Source organism: Hyposmocoma kahamanoa, unplaced genomic scaffold (assembly GCF_003589595.1).
Source record: "Hyposmocoma kahamanoa isolate Upper Pololo Valley unplaced genomic scaffold, ASM358959v1 192, whole genome shotgun sequence".
Taxonomy (NCBI): domain Eukaryota; kingdom Metazoa; phylum Arthropoda; class Insecta; order Lepidoptera; family Cosmopterigidae; genus Hyposmocoma; species Hyposmocoma kahamanoa.
Window position 1 is genome coordinate 3,538,858 of NW_020653719.1, and position 18,084 is coordinate 3,556,941.

Consider the following 18,084-nt stretch of genomic DNA (forward strand, 5'->3'; position numbering starts at 1 on the left):
GTTTCATAAAATAATCATTTCCTTGTATGAGACGAAAAAAGTTGGAACAGCAGAAGTTGGTTAAATTTAATTTTAAAAAATCATACAAAATGAATAACATTTTATTAAATTTCAACAACTTCTTCTATCCCGATTATTTTCTTGCAATACAATAAAATCTTTCTTATAAGAAACTGAGTTGAGCATTAAAAAAAAAAGTCAATTTTATTCATTTTGTACGAAAAATCATTTTATCCAAGTCAAAGTCAAGTCAAGTTAAATCATTTAAATCATAGTTTATATATTTATTTTAGATAAAGCGGTAGTAGGGCTACTATAAAGGAGACAGTTACTTCTCAACGGTACGAATTCCTGTGGTGTCACGTAACTTACCTATGACTTTAATTTTCTAAATTACCTACAATTTGTAAATGTTTCGTAGCATTATATCTCGCTAAGAGTAAAGGAGAATATTGTGATGAAAGCTGCATGTCGAAGAAGGCTTTCATCTTTGGAAAACTTATGAAGTCCCTAACTCTCAATTGGACCAGGGTGGCGGACCATTTTGTCATCCTTATCATAACTAACGCATTTATATTTCGGTAACTTTCGATATATTAAAACCCTAAGTTTATTTGCTTCTAAAAATGTAGTTTACGTTGATTTTGCTGAAGAATAAAAATGAAACAAATAAGCTATAAACAAACCGATTAGAGGGGGTTGTAGATCTCGTTTTGCTGATCCCTGATATGTTAATATCTCAATTTCGCCAAAAATGTCTATTACGTTAGTTAGGATAAGGAGATCACTATTGCCTAAACCTAGAGGAGATTCATGACCAGTAGTCATTATGATTTTATTTTGTGCATACAGATTCCCAAACTCCCAAAAAAGAGGTTCCCAAACTTTTTGTGTGATAGACCACATGCCAATCTTTTCTTTTTTGCTTAGACCCCCTGCCTTTCTAATTTGGACTTTTTTACAAATTCATTAACATCAAATACCTGTATAACAGCTGACACAGTACCCCCATTTTTCCGTTGACATGGACCCTATATGGACCTATTGGAGTCTATATCGACCACTTTGAGAATCTTTTTGAGAATTGCTATAGATGAACTCAAACGACGAACGCGTGCGTAACCTCAAAAATTAATATTATAGAAAACCGTTTTTTATTATTAAATGACGTACCCAAGTACATTTAAAAAACACAAAAAAAGTGTGAAGGTTTAATCTCAAATTTTTTAAAAATTATTGTTATAAAAATTGCTAATATTTCAAGTGGTCACACATCCAACTATTGATTCTACAACTTTTGTGATTCTTGAAAATGAAATACTGTTACTAATTTTCTGATTTTAAATACGATTCCATAATTTTTGGATGTGTTTTGGAATGTTCTTATTCATTCAATTTTAAAAACAAAAGAATTTCAATTCTCATATTCAATTTTAGAAACAGATATTCACAATTTGAAATAAACGTTTTGAATTTATTTTTCTTTGATTTATTAATCCCTCACACACGTACATGGACGTATTGTTCATAATATTTAAATTTATTCTAGCGCGGCGCTGTGTGGTCTGCACAATTTGACATACACTATGAAGACTTCTTTGAGTACAGATAATTAAAAAGATTTTAAATTATTATGATTTAGGTACATAGGTTCTTTCATTGGCGGCGTTAAATTTCGTGTTAAAATTGAAAAAAAAATACACGCTTAATATCAATGTGCATGTAGCTGCATACATCTGCTCACCACAACTTCTACTACCGGGGACCGAGAGATAGGGAGTTCCGGGGAGATTATGGGCTCCCCGGTAAGACCACCCAAGGAGCACATCTTTTTCTAAGTAAATATTATAAGAATTAAGAATATTTTAACGATAAACTATTTTAAAATAAAATTGAAATCAACTATTATATAATTACACTACTTATTTTTACTTTGACAATTTGTAATATGTGTGTATATATGTATGTATGTACTAATTTAAGACCTATATATAACAACATGTATGCAATAAAACATAAACAAATATATCTAATAGAATTTACTTCGATTGTCTATTATAAGAGTTCCAGTTCCCTCAAGATATTTCAAAGCATGTTTATACATATTCTTTAGTAAAAGTGCGCACAACTTTATTACTAGATCACAAGAGTGGCTTGAGAAATTATTATATAGTGATCTTATCTTTTTTCTCAAGTAACTAAGTAGAAGTAAAGCAAATAAAAAGTAGAAGACCATTTCTGGAGCAGGATTTAATATTGTAGATAGTTTTTCACCTGATAGTTCATTACCTGAGAACTCGATAGAGTGTTTTATATATACTTTAAAGTATTAGTAAATTAGTGACACCGTTAACGAATAGTGACATTGATGAAGTCGGTTAACAATAATATGTAAATTAACATTAATTTATCGAGTTCTTAGATTTTCGCGATTGTTACACATATGAAATGAAACTATTTTTCCGGATTTAAATCGCGTATATTTGTTTTTTCAAACAAACCGACGTTTCGGGCCCTACAACACACACAAAACATTAATTTGCTTGTTTACCTAAAAGGCTTGGAGATTAGAGACTATATTTACGTCTTTGGCATCCGATACCGCGACATTTCTAAATATAAATGTTTTTAACTTGACGTCGGTCGGACAATGAGGGACGCGCAAATATTTGCCATAAGCGTAAACAAACCTTACGGCGTAAGCGCCGTTGTGTTCGTGTAAGGTTGAACAAAAAGAAAAAAAAAGAGAATATTCATTCACTCCCGCGAAATTTAAATCATCGGCTGTAGTCTGTTTACTGAGGCAACGATTACGTGAAATTGCAATTATAAGTATCTCAGAGGCAATAAAGGAGGGCGGAACGAACGCTTTGCGGGGATAATGCCGTCATAAAAAGCGTGCTTAAATTGTTAAATTTACCTGAGAACAGCAGGGTGTACAATCAAATCATCTCTCTCAAAGCTTCTTGCTGTATAAATTAGGATGGAGGTCGGTGAATTGAGAAAATGTTGCTTGTCCGGAAATTGAAAAACTTCACCGGGCCCGCTCGTTCTTTTTATTCTAGAATTTGACAGTTTTTTTAAGGAAAATGAATTTACGAACGGACCACATGGCAATTTACGCGCTTTTTATTAAACTCGGCCGGGTGCGTGATTGTTTTACGAGGACTTGTCTCCATTTTGCTCAACTTAATTATTTCTATTTACTTTCTATCGCTCTAACTACAACGTATAAAATCACTTAGGTTTTGTTAAATGAAAGAACCCCACAATTAAAATGACAACTGGAAAACAATAAGAAGCCTTATTCAGTACTTTATTGCTAAGTAGCAATATATTTAGACAATCTGAGTTTACTATGTTGTATTGGTTCTTGACTGAAAAACTAGTTTTTACTGCTGCTTTTTTCTCAGCGACTCTTCTTACGTTTTTGCTTCGTCTCTGAGAGCTCTCTTGCATAAATTAAGATGAAAATGCAGGTGCAAACCTAGATTTGTCTATATAAAAGACGCGCATTTTATAAGTGACGTTGGCGTTGGCGTGACGTTAATCCAGCCAGTTAATTTTAGGAGGATTGCAGAAGCACAATTCAATAGGTATATTAATCTCATTTATATCCAATGTGCTATTTTCAGTTAATTGTCTAATAATTGTAATATAATAATACGGTAGCCCGCTGGAAGAATGGTTGTTGAATGTTGATTCTAAATTGAGAGATTGTCGGTTCGAAACTTGGGGCACACACCTATGAGTTTAATATTTAGTTATGTAGTACATAATTAGGGTTTAGGTTATAACCTAACCTAAACTTTTTATAGAAAGGACCTGTGGAATAATAATAATAATAATAATAATAATGACAATGACAATAACAATGACAACGACAACGACAACGACAACGACAACGACAACGACAATGAAAATAACAATGACAATGATAATAATAATAATAAGGCACACACTCAACATAGCCCCGCACTAGAGAAACCCTGTGTCGCAGTGCTATGTACACAAACATAGACAACTACAAATTGCACCCAAACTCACGAGAAAAATAAATGTATGCCATACAAATATTTCTCTTAGCCCGGCAATCGAACCTGGGACCTCTGGGCGGCAGTCCGGCGTGGTAACCGTTTGGCTACAGAGGCAATCATGCAGGGAGGCAGTTAGGAGGGTATGTATGTAATAATGGGTTGATGACGACTATTCTACTTCGGATTTATATCGTCAATGCTTTGGGGAATTAATTCGATCCGGATCGAATGAATTTTTCTTTGTGTTCGATCTTTGTATTATAACAAACTAATAGAGTAATTTCACAAAAAATAATTGAATAAATATCTTGTTATTCAATAAACTTAAATTACTCGAATTAATATAGTTTATTTTTCAACAGCTACGACGTCCGCGGGCGGTCCTTCAACAAGGCTCTTCAATGGTCAGACCCTGGAGCTTTCGGTCCCCGCGCGTATTTCGCAACTGTGGCGCAACCAGCTGCCTTGACCCTCAGTTCGGTGCAACTTGATGATGAAGGAGTGTACAGATGTAGAGTTGACTTCAAAAACTCTCCAACTAGGAATTTTCAGATTCGCCTTACAGTTATAGGTGAGTTACTTTGAAGACTTGAATTTGACATTGATAGCAATCTAGATACGAGCCAAAATGTTCCGCGGAATTGTGCGAGCATGCGCGAGAATTCCATTCCGTTCCGCCAGAATGTAAATTGAGTGCGTTATTATTATTATGAAACGAATTTTCACTCGACAAAGATGGAAAACGAACTTTGCCTAAGCTTAACTTAGGCAAAGTTCGTTTTTTTTGTTCGTTTCGTTCGAGAAAGTATGTGAAAATTTCGTAATTTTTCGCTTAAAGTTTGTTTTATAAATCTCAATATTGCAATATTATAAGCTTTCACATAAAATTTTTATATGATACTTATAGCGCTTATAGCTAATTTCAAAATAATTTTTCACGATAAATTTACTTTCCATTTTTTATAAAATCCCTATAATACTGACAAAGAGTTAAATCCCGTAGAAGCAGTAACGGACATGAACTTTACTAAATTGGTTGTTTGGTTTGGGTGTTCCGGGTAGTCATAGTATTCACGTAGAATATAAAATTATTATTTTAAAAAAGGAAAACTTTTTTCAAGATTGTGACATTTCACTGTATGTATTTAATGTATGTATTTAATGCAAGATCTGTTCTTTAGTGTTCAGGTAATAAATCATTATTATTATATTATGCTACTTATAAGAGTATATAAAGTACACGTTACGTTATAATACGTTTGGTTAGTTATCTGTCTGGATTTTATTGTGTTTTTTGAGGTATTGTTTTTCTGATGGGGCTGACATGTTCAATAATGATCAAAGCACCTAAATAAATAAAGGTTCGGTTCTGTTCAGTTCAGTTTAGTTTAGAAGAGCTCCTTGTGAAAGAGCTCGTCCAAGGAAGTACTGCCACTTTACCTTTTTCTACCGCCAAGCAGTAATGGTCACATTATCATGTTACGGCTGTGAAAGGTAAGGGTGCTGGTGAAATCACAGCCACATGAGACTTGTCAACTTATGTCTCAGGGTGACAGCCGCAGTGGCAGTGCCCCCAGATCTTTATGATTTATAGTAATGAGTAACACTGCAACTGTTATGGGCAGACGTGTGGCTTCACTTGGTATTATGAAAAAAAATGTCGTTGACCTAGCGCTGATTTGGTGATGGAAGTGGCAGACAGATGAGAGGAACCCCTCAACAGTGTACACCGTCTATAGTGTACACCAACTACCGTGAATTTGGGCTCATATGATTCGTTTTGACGAAGACTTCCATATTATGCTTTTCAGTATTACGGTAGTTTTTTTACCGTGTGTTCTAATAGAAAATGATAATCTTAATATATGTTCCGGAGCATATATTAAGATTATCATTTCCTAAGTTTCAAACTTATATTAAAAGTATTTTAATTGAAAAGTCACATTACAAAATTTAGGACTATGTTAGATAAAGATGTATGGTAAGAAAACATGAGTCTAGATTCCACACAAGTGTGATTCAAAGTTGTATTGTTTATTTGAAAAGAGCAATCTCTAGAGTTTCTTGGTCGTTCTTCTTAGGTAAGTCAGCACATTGAACGAGCAGTTGCTTAAAAAGTGACCTTTTCACCTGACAAGCTCGGAAAAAATTACTTTCTCATTAGAAATCTGCGCGCAAAAGTGTTTTTTTTTCACGCGTTTCTTGACGATGGACTGTAGTGCACCTAACTTATTCTTTCGATGAAAGAAAAACATTAAGATACGTTCAACTACGCGATTTGTCGTACATTATTCATATAAGTAATATAAATCCGTTAGAATATTTTATTATTTTTGACGTTAAATTGACAAAGACAACGAATTTTGTTTATTAAAACTAATTTCTTATAATTATTCTATTTTTTTTCATCTACCATTTTTTTCACTATAGTGAGGTGAAAAGTAATGTGTTTCGCTCGGGAGTAAAGTTGTTTTGCTTCTCGTGGCTTGAAACCCTCACTTCGCGGTTCAATCTTAGACTCATTCGCTTGCTCAGGTTTCAATACAAGCACTCGCGTCAAACACTTTGCAGCCTTGCATAACAATTAACTATTTCAAGTGTAAAAACCTGTGGAGTAAATTTTTATTTGACTTTGACTGACTATCATAGAGAAGATCGAGATAACGAACACAACGAAAGCGAATAAGCAAAGTATTGAATGGAAGTTATAATATAAGGAATATTGAAGTTATAATTAAAGATATATTTGTTTTTACTAATTTCACGGACGATTGTTTGTTAAAACTGTCTAAAGCGAGCAATTAAGCAAAAAATTCCGTTTTGTTAAAGTTTTTTATCCTCGAAATGGAAATTTTACGAGGCGGCGACAGGGAATCAATTTAGTCATTATGGATAAGTCGCGGGCGGTCGCCCACCGAGTAATGACATCTTGCAGACATTTTAATTATGAACTGTCGCGTTGGGATTCACAGAACATGGACGATGAAAAGTTTCATAACGGACTTCATGTTTTTCACCTTTATCTGACAATAATAAAATCTGCTGTATCCCGCAAACTTGAATTATGCACTCTTTCCTTTAGATTCAACCAAGGATAACTAACAGGTAATAAATATTATCCGGTTTATAGCGTCAGTGCCAATTTACCACTGAAAATGTGATTATATTGAAAATGAAACTATTATTTCGGATCGAAATCGCGTATATTTGTATTTCAAGCAAAACCAATGATACTGGCGCTTAGTAAACGGCTGACATTAAAATGGACTATGTACTGTATAGGAATGTAAAAAGAGTGAGGAAAAGAACGGAAATGAACACAAATACTTATATGAAACGCAATAAGATATATAATACACGACACACAACCAGAGACGGACAGGGCAACCCGCGCGGGTTTTAACCGGGTTTTTACTCAAAGTGCATTTATGTCCAAAATCGTAGGCGGGTACGACGAATACAGAATTTGGTATAATTGCATACTTATTACAGACTTCCATGTCAAAATAGTAATTAATGTGACAGTTACATAATGAAAGGCATGAAATACGAGACGAATGTTTTAATGCCTAATTGTATACATACAGTTACATACAGTGCTTTATCTATCTATACACATATTATAAGCTCTCTTTGATGTGTTCAGGAAACGCATGTTACGACTGGTGAAATGGCGGCAAATGAAAACTTTTCTCACGCATGTCACATAAACGCAGTTTTTATTTAATTCATAGACAAACTAGAGTCGGCCCCAACTATCATATCGTTCGATATCAAGTAACGTGTGAAATTAATTGACCTACCAACAAATGGACGTCGGGTCTAATACAAAAACCAAGAAAAAATTTCCGAAGTTAATCTATACAAACGTAGTGACATGTAACGAAATAAAAAAACTAAAACATTTAATTTAAGTTGTAACATCATTGCAGTACTACCTAATTTTGCTTGCGACAATTTAAGGGCCCGAACACACCATATTCAGATTCTACTGGAAACTTAACAAAATGCACCTTATTTAGCTTCGACTGAAAATTACTTGAACACAAGAGTAATGGAGTAGCCTTTATCTTAAATATTGATTCATTTTTATAAATATTATTATGTCGAATTTTGAATAAATTCACTTAAAGAAATAATAAAGAGTTGGGCAGATACATACACACCAATATTACTACAAATGTGAAAATAAGCGTGTACTATAAGAAATGTACCGATATTCCAACTAAACGTAAACTCAAATAACGATTTATAATAAAACCATTACGTTTTCGAGTAATTTTGATGCCTTTCACTAAGGCAAAATTAACTTTTGTTTTGTAAGATTTCTAAAAAAATACATTTAACATTATGAAAATTCGAGCTAACGTTATTTCGGGTAAATGTAGTTTCTGACTTCTGATAGGTAATCTCAAACCGTAAAACGAGTACAACAATATTTTGTTACTTATTGCTAACTTTTAATAAAAAAAATCATTTTAAAAATAAAATTAAAATCAAAGCGACTCTATACTTTCTTTGTTCTAAATATTTCAATCGCTTGTGGTTCAAACAAATGAAAATGACCAAGAAGTTTTATTTAATTTTATTATTTAAGCTTCTTGAAATTGACGTAATGGGTCTCTTTCCTTCTTTTGCGCATACATTGTGTAAAAAAAGGACAGATAGCTATTTGATTATTTTGTGTGCTTTTGTAATTTGTACTCACGATTCATTTATGTATAAACATGTATAAATTAAATTAAATACTATAAAACTGTACAAAATAACACTTTTAAATGAGAACTATGATAACACTGTTATTTGTTTAGTGACAATATGATACAAAATCCTGTTTTCTGTTTTTACACTTTACTGCAGTAATTTTTACAAGTTATTGTTATATAGTACTGTATGATTGACGACCGCACTGTCAGTCGAACAAACGAAGACTGTTGCGCGATTGACGCTCTGTATGCGATTTCCATTCCAACCCGACGTCCATTTATTGGGTGAAAGTGGTCAAAATTGTTTACTATTGATTAGAATTAAGGTTGAATGAAATTGTTTTGTTTTTCAGAGATGATCGAAATTTGAATGTAATAATAAAATCGAATCTGATGTTATTAATACGCAATAATAACATTTTCATAGATAAGAAATTTGTTCTAACAAAACAGTTAATCTTCATGTTGCTCGTAATTTACGGTTTTTGAACACATCATAGAGGGTTTATGATATGTGTGTAGATAATATCTTTTTTAGACGAAAAAGAGGCAACTCCACACAATACTCGCCCAACTTGCAATCCTGTGATTTCTCACCAATAAGAATGCCTTACTATTCGATTTTTATGAAAATCGATTTATGTGAATACGATCGTTTGCTTATATTGATTTATTTCAATGAAATTTTCAAGCGAGTCATTCAATAGAATAGTCATTCCAGATCAGAAAGCAATAAACATTTTGTAATATCATTAAATGTAAACAAAATTCGATTTACAACAAATATTTGGTTGTAAATAATGTATGCGCTCGATTTCAGTTATTTATTTATTCATTCATTTCGGGCACCCAACAGCTAACAATACATTAACAATTTGAAAGAATAATCAATCCATATAACTACACCAATTGCAGGATACCCCAAATATTATAATAAACTTACAAATTACCGTAAATAATAAATTTTGACATGTTTATATTCTAAAAACTTGCTAAACCTCAAAAGACCTCAAAAGTACGTGGAATTACATATAATTACCAAGTTTTATTGAAATCGGTTACCTGAAAGTGCGCAAACCCGGATTTATCCCCTAGTTCGCCACTACACGGGACTTGACATAGGAGATAATAAAAATCGGTTCTCACTACTCAAATTATATTGAGAAAGAAAAACGTCTTGAATTGGAGAATAGCAAAATCATCCATTAAAATAATTGCTCCATAGCCGCTCACGCGATACATGCAGCCGTAGACGTATACCACACCTAGAGGTGCCGGTGATGATTTTATACCGATTTATCGGATATCGAAGTTATAACAGGTAAAAGAACGAATATTAATTGCTATCTCGGTAACGACTCTAGCAAACCATAAAGTTTTTAATGCATGAGTCTGTTATTAAAAAAAAAATAAACAGCTTCAAAAATACGTCACACCAATCGTGTGTGTTATTGTTTGGGCTGGTGATTTCGGTGTTTATTTATTGAAAACATACCGTAAGTAGCGTTTTTTAAGTTTACCCTGAATATAAATGTTTGTAAACTATACTTTAAGGAGTAATTTCATGGTAAACGTTAGAACCACTCAAACGGAATGTTATCATATTTATCTAAGTACACCAAAAATTTCATTAGTGCTTTTTAAGTGCAGGATTTGCGGTGTATTACTGCATTTTATTTGAGATGTTTTTGTTGGTAGTACGAAGGGTATTTATTTAGCAAAGCAGAATAATAATTATTATTTATAAAAACTTGTATTTAAACTCTAATTTGCTAAACCAAATAGCAAGGAGTTCGCGATATTCTGCTGTGACCCAAGGACTTGTAAACGTTGGTTTTCTTTGAAACATAAGCATACGTGATTCAGATCCGAAACAATATAATTTCATTATGTGTAACAATTGCGAAAACCTAAATACTCAAAATGTAATTATATTATTAATTAAATGTGTTGTTATGTTATTATGAGCTAGGAGACTTTAGTAGCAGTAGAGCTCCTTGTGAAAGACATCATCCAGGGAAGTGCTGCCACCTTACCTATTTCTGCCGCCAAGCAATAATGAAAGCATAGTAACGCAGTAGCATTCCGGTCTGGAAGGGCTTACCCTGCTTGCTGGTGAAATTACAGACACATGAGACTTGTCAACTTATGTCTCAGAGTGACGGGCGCAGAGGCAGTGCCCATAAGATCTTTGCGATTTAAAGCTCTGAATAGCACTGCAACTGTTGTGGTCAGGCGTGTCGCTTACCATCAGGCGTATGACTTGTTCGTCCCGTCACTTAGTGTTATAAAAAAAAACCATGGCCAAAAATGCAGCCAGGAAGCTTGGCAGTCTTTCCAGGGTGAGGCGTTACTTCATGCCGGGATAGCGTCAAGAGGTTTATAGGTGACTCGGAATTAGTGGAGGCGAAGCTGCAGAGCCTTGAACACCTCCGTTAAGTTGCCAGCTTATCGGTATTCTACAGGCTATATCACGGAGACTGTGCGAGGGAATTACATGAATTAATTCCTTTCTATCTTTGGGGGACCAAAAATTCCAAGAATTTGCACGAAGCGGTTTGCTTCCACATTTATATGGCAAACGACTATGGAGTGGAATTCCCTGCCTGAAAACGTGTTCCCTGGTCAGTATAACTTGGGCCTTTTCAAGACGACAGTGAATAGGCATTATTTAGGTGTGCACGCTTTATTGTCGACTTCATCATCACTTTCATCAAGTGAGAAGGACCTCCTTCTTATGCGCACTTATTTTTTAATAAAAAAGTCGAACCGGGAATCGAACCGGCCCTCCGCATCCAGCGGCCACAATGTAAACCATTAGGCCACCGTGGTCGTCAGTTAGCTCACTCCCATAAACAATTGACCAGTTCCATGAAAACGTTGCTCGATTTCAGACCACTTATAAAAACGCCTTCATGATGGCACAGATAAAATCTGCAGGAGACAGGGAAATTAGTTTTGAATAGATCAAAATTGTTCGGACGTTATCTGTTGGCGGCGAGTTCGTACGTTAAAAGCTTTATTGTTCATTTGGGCATTAATTAATGGTAGGTTAAACGGAAATGGGTGATGTGTTTTTTGGTTGTCCATTTTAGTAGATTGAGGTACGTTAAAAGGTTATGATGATTTTTTAAACTAATCTATCATTACCAACCGGAATATAACTGTGTCTTGACGACTTCGGTGGCCTATCGATTCACTGTGGGCGCTGGATGCGGAGGTCCGGCTTCGATTTCCGGTAGGACTAATTTGGGAAAACGTTTCTAAACTGGTTCTGGTGTTTCGTTTCTCTGGTACTCATAGTACAGGAAATTCCTCAGTTTGAGACCACGTATGGTGTAGTTATCTGGCTCATTGGCACACCTGTTAAGCCCGGTACTCACTTGCGACCTGAAAACCGTAACCGTTGCATGTTATGTAACCAAAAATCATAGCGTGTACGTGGTTCGCGAGCTTGCCGCGAGCTGAAAGCGTGTGGTTCGTAGTGAGCCGTCTGATTGAAGACTGTTTCAAGCATAAACACTAGAACCTTGTTACTGTATCTGTCACGTTACAGTTCGCTAATGAGTACCCGGCTTTTTTGGTCGTGTGTTATATTTTTTACTAGTGAGTCGTAATAAATTAAAAGATCTTGTGTCTTCCATTTTATTTTACGAATATTTTAAATAGAAATCTTAAAATCGCATTCAAGGAAGTCGAGTTTTTTCTGGATCAGTAATTACTACACTTGTCTGCAAAGCAAGAAATAAATTTTAAATGACAGCAATAAAAAATAAATACAGCCGGTAAAATGCCGAGCAAACTACGGTAAGCTTTTCAAAGAAATTACCCTATTCACGGCGACGAAAGACGAGCGTAAAGTAAAGGAGATGAGGGGAGTAAATTTCTTTTGCAGAACAAAGCAGTTAAAAATAAACCTACATCGCATATATGCAACTCCATTGAAATCCATTAGGCCTCGAGCGAAGTAATTTGCAATCTTTTGTTAGTAAAGGGACTGCTTCCCACAAAGGAGGAGTGGGAAGTCCTACCCTACCTACCAATCAGGTGTTCATAACATCATAAAATATCAAATTAATGTTACGGGAAGGGCTTCGCGTATTAATTGGATCAAATAATAATGAAATATCCGCAGGAAATTGCTTTTTCGATTTCTCAGGCCCCGTTTCATGTAAATTTCATCTTGAATTGTACAAAGGATGATAAATATACGAAATACCTACCACTACTTTTTAACTACAATTTTGAGTTTTTCCTTGCCAATGTTAATTGAATTACGCAGAATTCTAGATAATTAAACGCTCTTTCAGAATATCTACCTGCAAATATTTATAAAAATTCTAAGAAATAGGTATAGATGTTCGCTACAAGATAACAACGCAGTGGGTATGTAAGGGGCATGGGGAACTGCGGTATGTAATAAATGTAAAATATAAATATAAATAGATGTACATGTCCATGTCCATGTGTGACTGTACGTACGTGCGCGTGTGCGTGCGTGTATAGGGTTTTACTTTATTGTACGAATGGATCGTTAAGGAGAAGTGAAAGATATAACAAATGATATGAGCGCTACGTATGAACGAGACAACTTATAATATTAATTATTAACTTTACAAAGCGAAAAAAATTAAAATACGTATTAGTAAATAGGTATATTTTTAGGCCTTCTTTGTTAACAAGGAGCTCATAGTTGTTCGCCTGTGTGACACGTGGCTCCCGGCGCGTGCCAAATGAACAGCTGGATTCTTTAAAGTCACTTTGTGGGGCTTGTGTCCTTATGTAATATTTAAATATCGATCAGCTTAGTGGTAGAGTTAAAATATATCCTTATTTCATAGGTAAGCAAAACTCCCGATTACCGCAATCTCGCCAGTTCTCGGTCCACATGGACCTATTATCCTACCCTGGTATAGGAGCCAGAGAGATCCGGTGAAATGGTTGATCGCTAGTCGTGCTTCGTGGTTCGTAGAGAGCGCGAAACCAGGCCTGTCTCAGCCAAGGAGGTCTTTGCCGCCACGAGTTCATTGTCATAATGTTGGATTGCGACCCCAAAATATTGGTATACTTGGCGTCGACATTACGAGCAAAGTCCAGTTCCGGTTCCATTTGGAAAACAAAGCCAAATTGGTTGTAAAAAACTCCTCAGTGCAAAACGTTATTGCACACCGATTCACCAATTTTTTTTATAGTAAGCCCAGTTAGTAGACAATGTAAGGAGTATTAATCACATCTCTGTGCCGGAGATCTCTTGCTCCGCACCGTACTTGATCCGCTTGACTCTATCCAACATCAGATGGTTCGTGTTATCGACGATTCCAAATTCACAGAGGATTTGGAGCGTCCTAGTCTGCAACGAGTCGTTGGATCTCTGTGTATATTATTTTTGTATAAAGGGGAGCTCTCGGAAGGAGTTTTCGCCACTTCGAAAAGCCCCGAGGAGTTTTCACCCTGAAACATAAGTTAACGAGTCCCATGTGCCTGTAGTTTCATTAGTACTCATGGCATTGTACTTCACGTTTTTTGCAGTATTAGATTTGGAACGGATAAGCTGCGGGTATTCATACAGCAATCACTTTGAGTACACGTCTATGATGGATCCTCGTTTTTGTTGTACTTTTTAATCGACTTAAAAAAAAGGAGGTTCTCAATTCGACTATGTTTTTTTTGTATGTATGATACGCGATAACTCCGGTATTTGTGAACCGATTTTCATGATTCTTTTTTTGTTGGAAAGAGGGTACCTCCATAGTGGTCCCATTTAATTTAGAAGAAAATCATCCACTACTAAGGGCGGCTGTTCACGCATGAAGATTCATTTTTATAAAAGCGCCTAAATTTTATTATAAGGAGCAATTATTTTAAAGGTTGATTTTGCTACTCTCCAATTCAAGGCATGTTTCTCTCTCAATATACTTTGAGTGGTGAGAACCGATTTTTATTATATCTAAATAACGAAATTAAATACGTTAAACAATTATAGTAGCTACAGTACACAGTATTGTTCATCCTATAAATCAAGAAGCAGTGCGTAGGTAGAAACATTTTTGAAAACTTATACGAAAGTCTGCGGAATGATAAAAAAACGTTTTTCAATTACTTTCGGATGCCTATAAATAGTTTTACCAAATTGTTAATACGTTTGGTGGTCTGGAGAATTAGAGTTTAACAAAAATAAATACGATTCGATTCGGTTGCTATTCGATAAAAAACATATGACATCAAGCCGTTGGAAACAGATGGCAACTATGCGCTACTGCAATCCGAATATGCTATAGTTTATTCTGTTTACTTGACATGTCCGGTGAGTATTCCATAAACGTATAAACGATGTGCGTTTTTTTGCAGTACAAACACCGTGAGAATGGTGCAATATACAATGCGTACGCCACTGTTTTATCGATAAGATTAAAAAAACGTGGAGTGCAATGCCGTGCGAACGAAGCCTAATGCTCACATTACTGCTAGGCGGCAGAAATAAGTAAGGTGACAGTACTTCCCAGGACGAATTCTTTCACAAGGAACGCCACTAGTACGAAAAGTAAGAGATGATGACATATTGATGCTTAGAATATTAAGATCACGCTAGCTGGACATGAAATGGGCCCCTCCAGAAGCATTTCCTTTGCGCTATGACACGGGGTTCTTCGGACAATAATGACCATCTCCCATAAAGTGACTTGCTTGATTATTAGCCTCCATTGTAACATAAAAACAAAAAAAAAATAACAGCAGTAATGAATAAATAATACTTTTATGGAAACTTTTTTACTTCCTTTACGACTTTTTATGTGTTATCATATAAAAATATTTTGATTACCCCATTTGATCCCACAGCAGGGTAATAATATTATACATTACAGACGTCGGAAGGCGAAGGTGAAATCGCGAGATCAGCTAGTCCTTCTGTCAATATTTTGATGTATGCCTATTATATTTCTCGTTTTTTGTCAACGATACTTTTTAACCGACTTGAAAAAAATGGAGGAGGTTCTCAATCCGACGATATTTTTTTTGTATGTATGTTACGTGATAACTTTTTGTGTACCGATTTGATGATTCAATTTTTGTTGGAAAGTGGGTACCTCAATATTGGTTCCATTTAATATTATAATATTTGAAGAAAATATTCCACCTCTAAGGGTGGCAAACTAGGGGATACATCCGGTTTTACGCATTTTCCGGTAATCGATTTGTATAAAACTTGGCAAATAGATGTAATTCTAGGTACTTTTGAGGTCGTATTTTTATAAAAAAAGTTACAATTACGGAATTTACAAACCACTTTCATCTCTTTTAAATTATTTATTATGTTATATTATAATTCTTAGAAACAAGCTAAGGCGCCGTATTTCAACGCGAACTTACATTTTAGGAGGAGAGGGGACCGGCCCTCGCGTCCCGCAACTCGCGCGCTGAAAATTAATATGAATAAAATACGGACTGGCGGAGAAAACTTGACACAGATCGTCGTCAAAAACCGCCCGATGGCAACTGACTTAGCAGCGGGCGGCACGGTGTCGTTAAACCGCTAGGGAATTTTAAAATTTTGGCATAAATAAATGTGAATTTAATAACTATAGGACTTCATTTGATTTTTAATTCGGGACTTAATTACGTATAAAACATATTTTATTTACCTCGACGTTTCGGACATATTGCAACGTCCATGGTCTCGAAGAGACTGAAGAGACGGGTGTCAGCATCTTATCATCACACACATCATTAAGTCCCGAATCAAAAATTAAATAATATGTAAAAATCGTGAAAGTTTAAAATCAAAGTATAGGACTTCAGTTGAAAACTAAAATTTTGCAGGTTCTCTGTAGTACTTAAAGAGAAATCTCCGTATAAAAATTATGTGCAAAGTTAGATATTTTGTTTTAATTATTTAATACGTATTAGACTTTTATTTTAGCCTATTTTTAGGACTTTATATGGTCGACTAAAATAAGTCCTATCGTGTAACAATTTTTTCTTAAAATTAATATGGACTTGTTCTTCACCACTACCTAGCTCTGGAGCAAAGATAGGATCTACGATGGACTGAATGCCTATTCAGTCGCATCTTAAAGATATCCGGATTGTGTGAGTTCGGAAACACAGTCGCAGGCAGGGAGTTCCATTCCTGTGCTATGCGCATAATAAAAGATGATAAAAAGCGCTTAGTACGCCTGAAGGGACTATTGACCAAGTAAGGATGATATCCCGCCGCACTATGGGGAGATTCAGCCATTTTCGTGTCACAAATCTGTAACTGCCAAGTTTTGAAAGATAATTACGTGATTTTTTTTTGATATTCTTGAATACATGTGCTTTTAATTAATACCTATTCATTTTGTAGGTGTTAACATATTTTTAACAACGTAACTTCTTTAACCTTTTTTAAACTTAACATTTTTAAGAATGAAAAAGAAATCAAAAACAATTACAAAGGTCATATTACAAAATTGAAATCTGTGTGTTAGATAAAGATGTGTGGAAAAACGACGTGTATAGATTCTGCACAGATGTACGGTGTATATGCCATCCAACCACATTCTATTTTGACTTAAGAATTCGTCTTTTTTTCTACCAGATTTGGTGAACCGTTGACGAAATTGAGAAATTCGATTTTTTTAAAATATTTGCGACAATTTTTGCAATATTTGACTCCGAATACCGATTATCGCGTATATAATTTGTAATAGATAAATTAATAAATAATAAATAACGCACACACTCAACATAGAGACAACATAATTCATATAACTTTCAATTAACACGAGACATACATCGCGTCTGGTGCAGAAAAATTCATTCACTGCAGAAAGATGATTAGGTAATACACTTTCAGTAACAACAATAACAAATGAAAAAGTGTAATTTTTGTTATGCAAACGTGCTATTTATACATAATATTGATGTGAAGCGTGCGTGTGAAACGGTTTGATAAAAACTGTCTACCACTATGCGCGGTTTTAGATAATTATATCATAATAAATTGTATATGTGAACAAAAATACGGTGAGAAATCCTACATATGTTACCTAAATAATAACCACATTGTATAAAATATAATATAAAAGCCATATCAACTAACAAATATGACTTTGTTAGCGTAGTAATTTCCTAATTTCATGTTTTAATAGATTAACATATGTTACGCAAGGAAACCGCAAGACTTTTTTTATTTTACTATAAATTTGTTACTTTGCCTATGAAACAACACTATTTATAGAGCACCGGCAAATTTCGGCACAGTCAAAACTCTAATTGAATATTAAAGATAAGCAAAATTAGCATATGACGATGTGCATAGCTGATGGGTATATTTACGAAAGCAGATTATATACATGTGC

General features: G+C 34.8%; 1 protein-coding gene across 2 annotated transcripts in view; it reads left to right on the forward strand.

The window, feature by feature from the left end:
* LOC113226471 (neural cell adhesion molecule 1-like) overlaps positions 1–18,084 on the forward strand; it is a 318,423-nt gene that overhangs the window by 250,716 nt on the left and 49,623 nt on the right. For both annotated transcript variants that reach the window (XM_026459101.1, XM_026459102.1), the window contains exon 3: positions 4,400–4,608. In XM_026459101.1, coding sequence (XP_026314886.1) covers positions 4,400–4,608 — 209 coding nt within the window. The remainder of the gene's footprint in view (positions 1–4,399; positions 4,609–18,084) is intronic.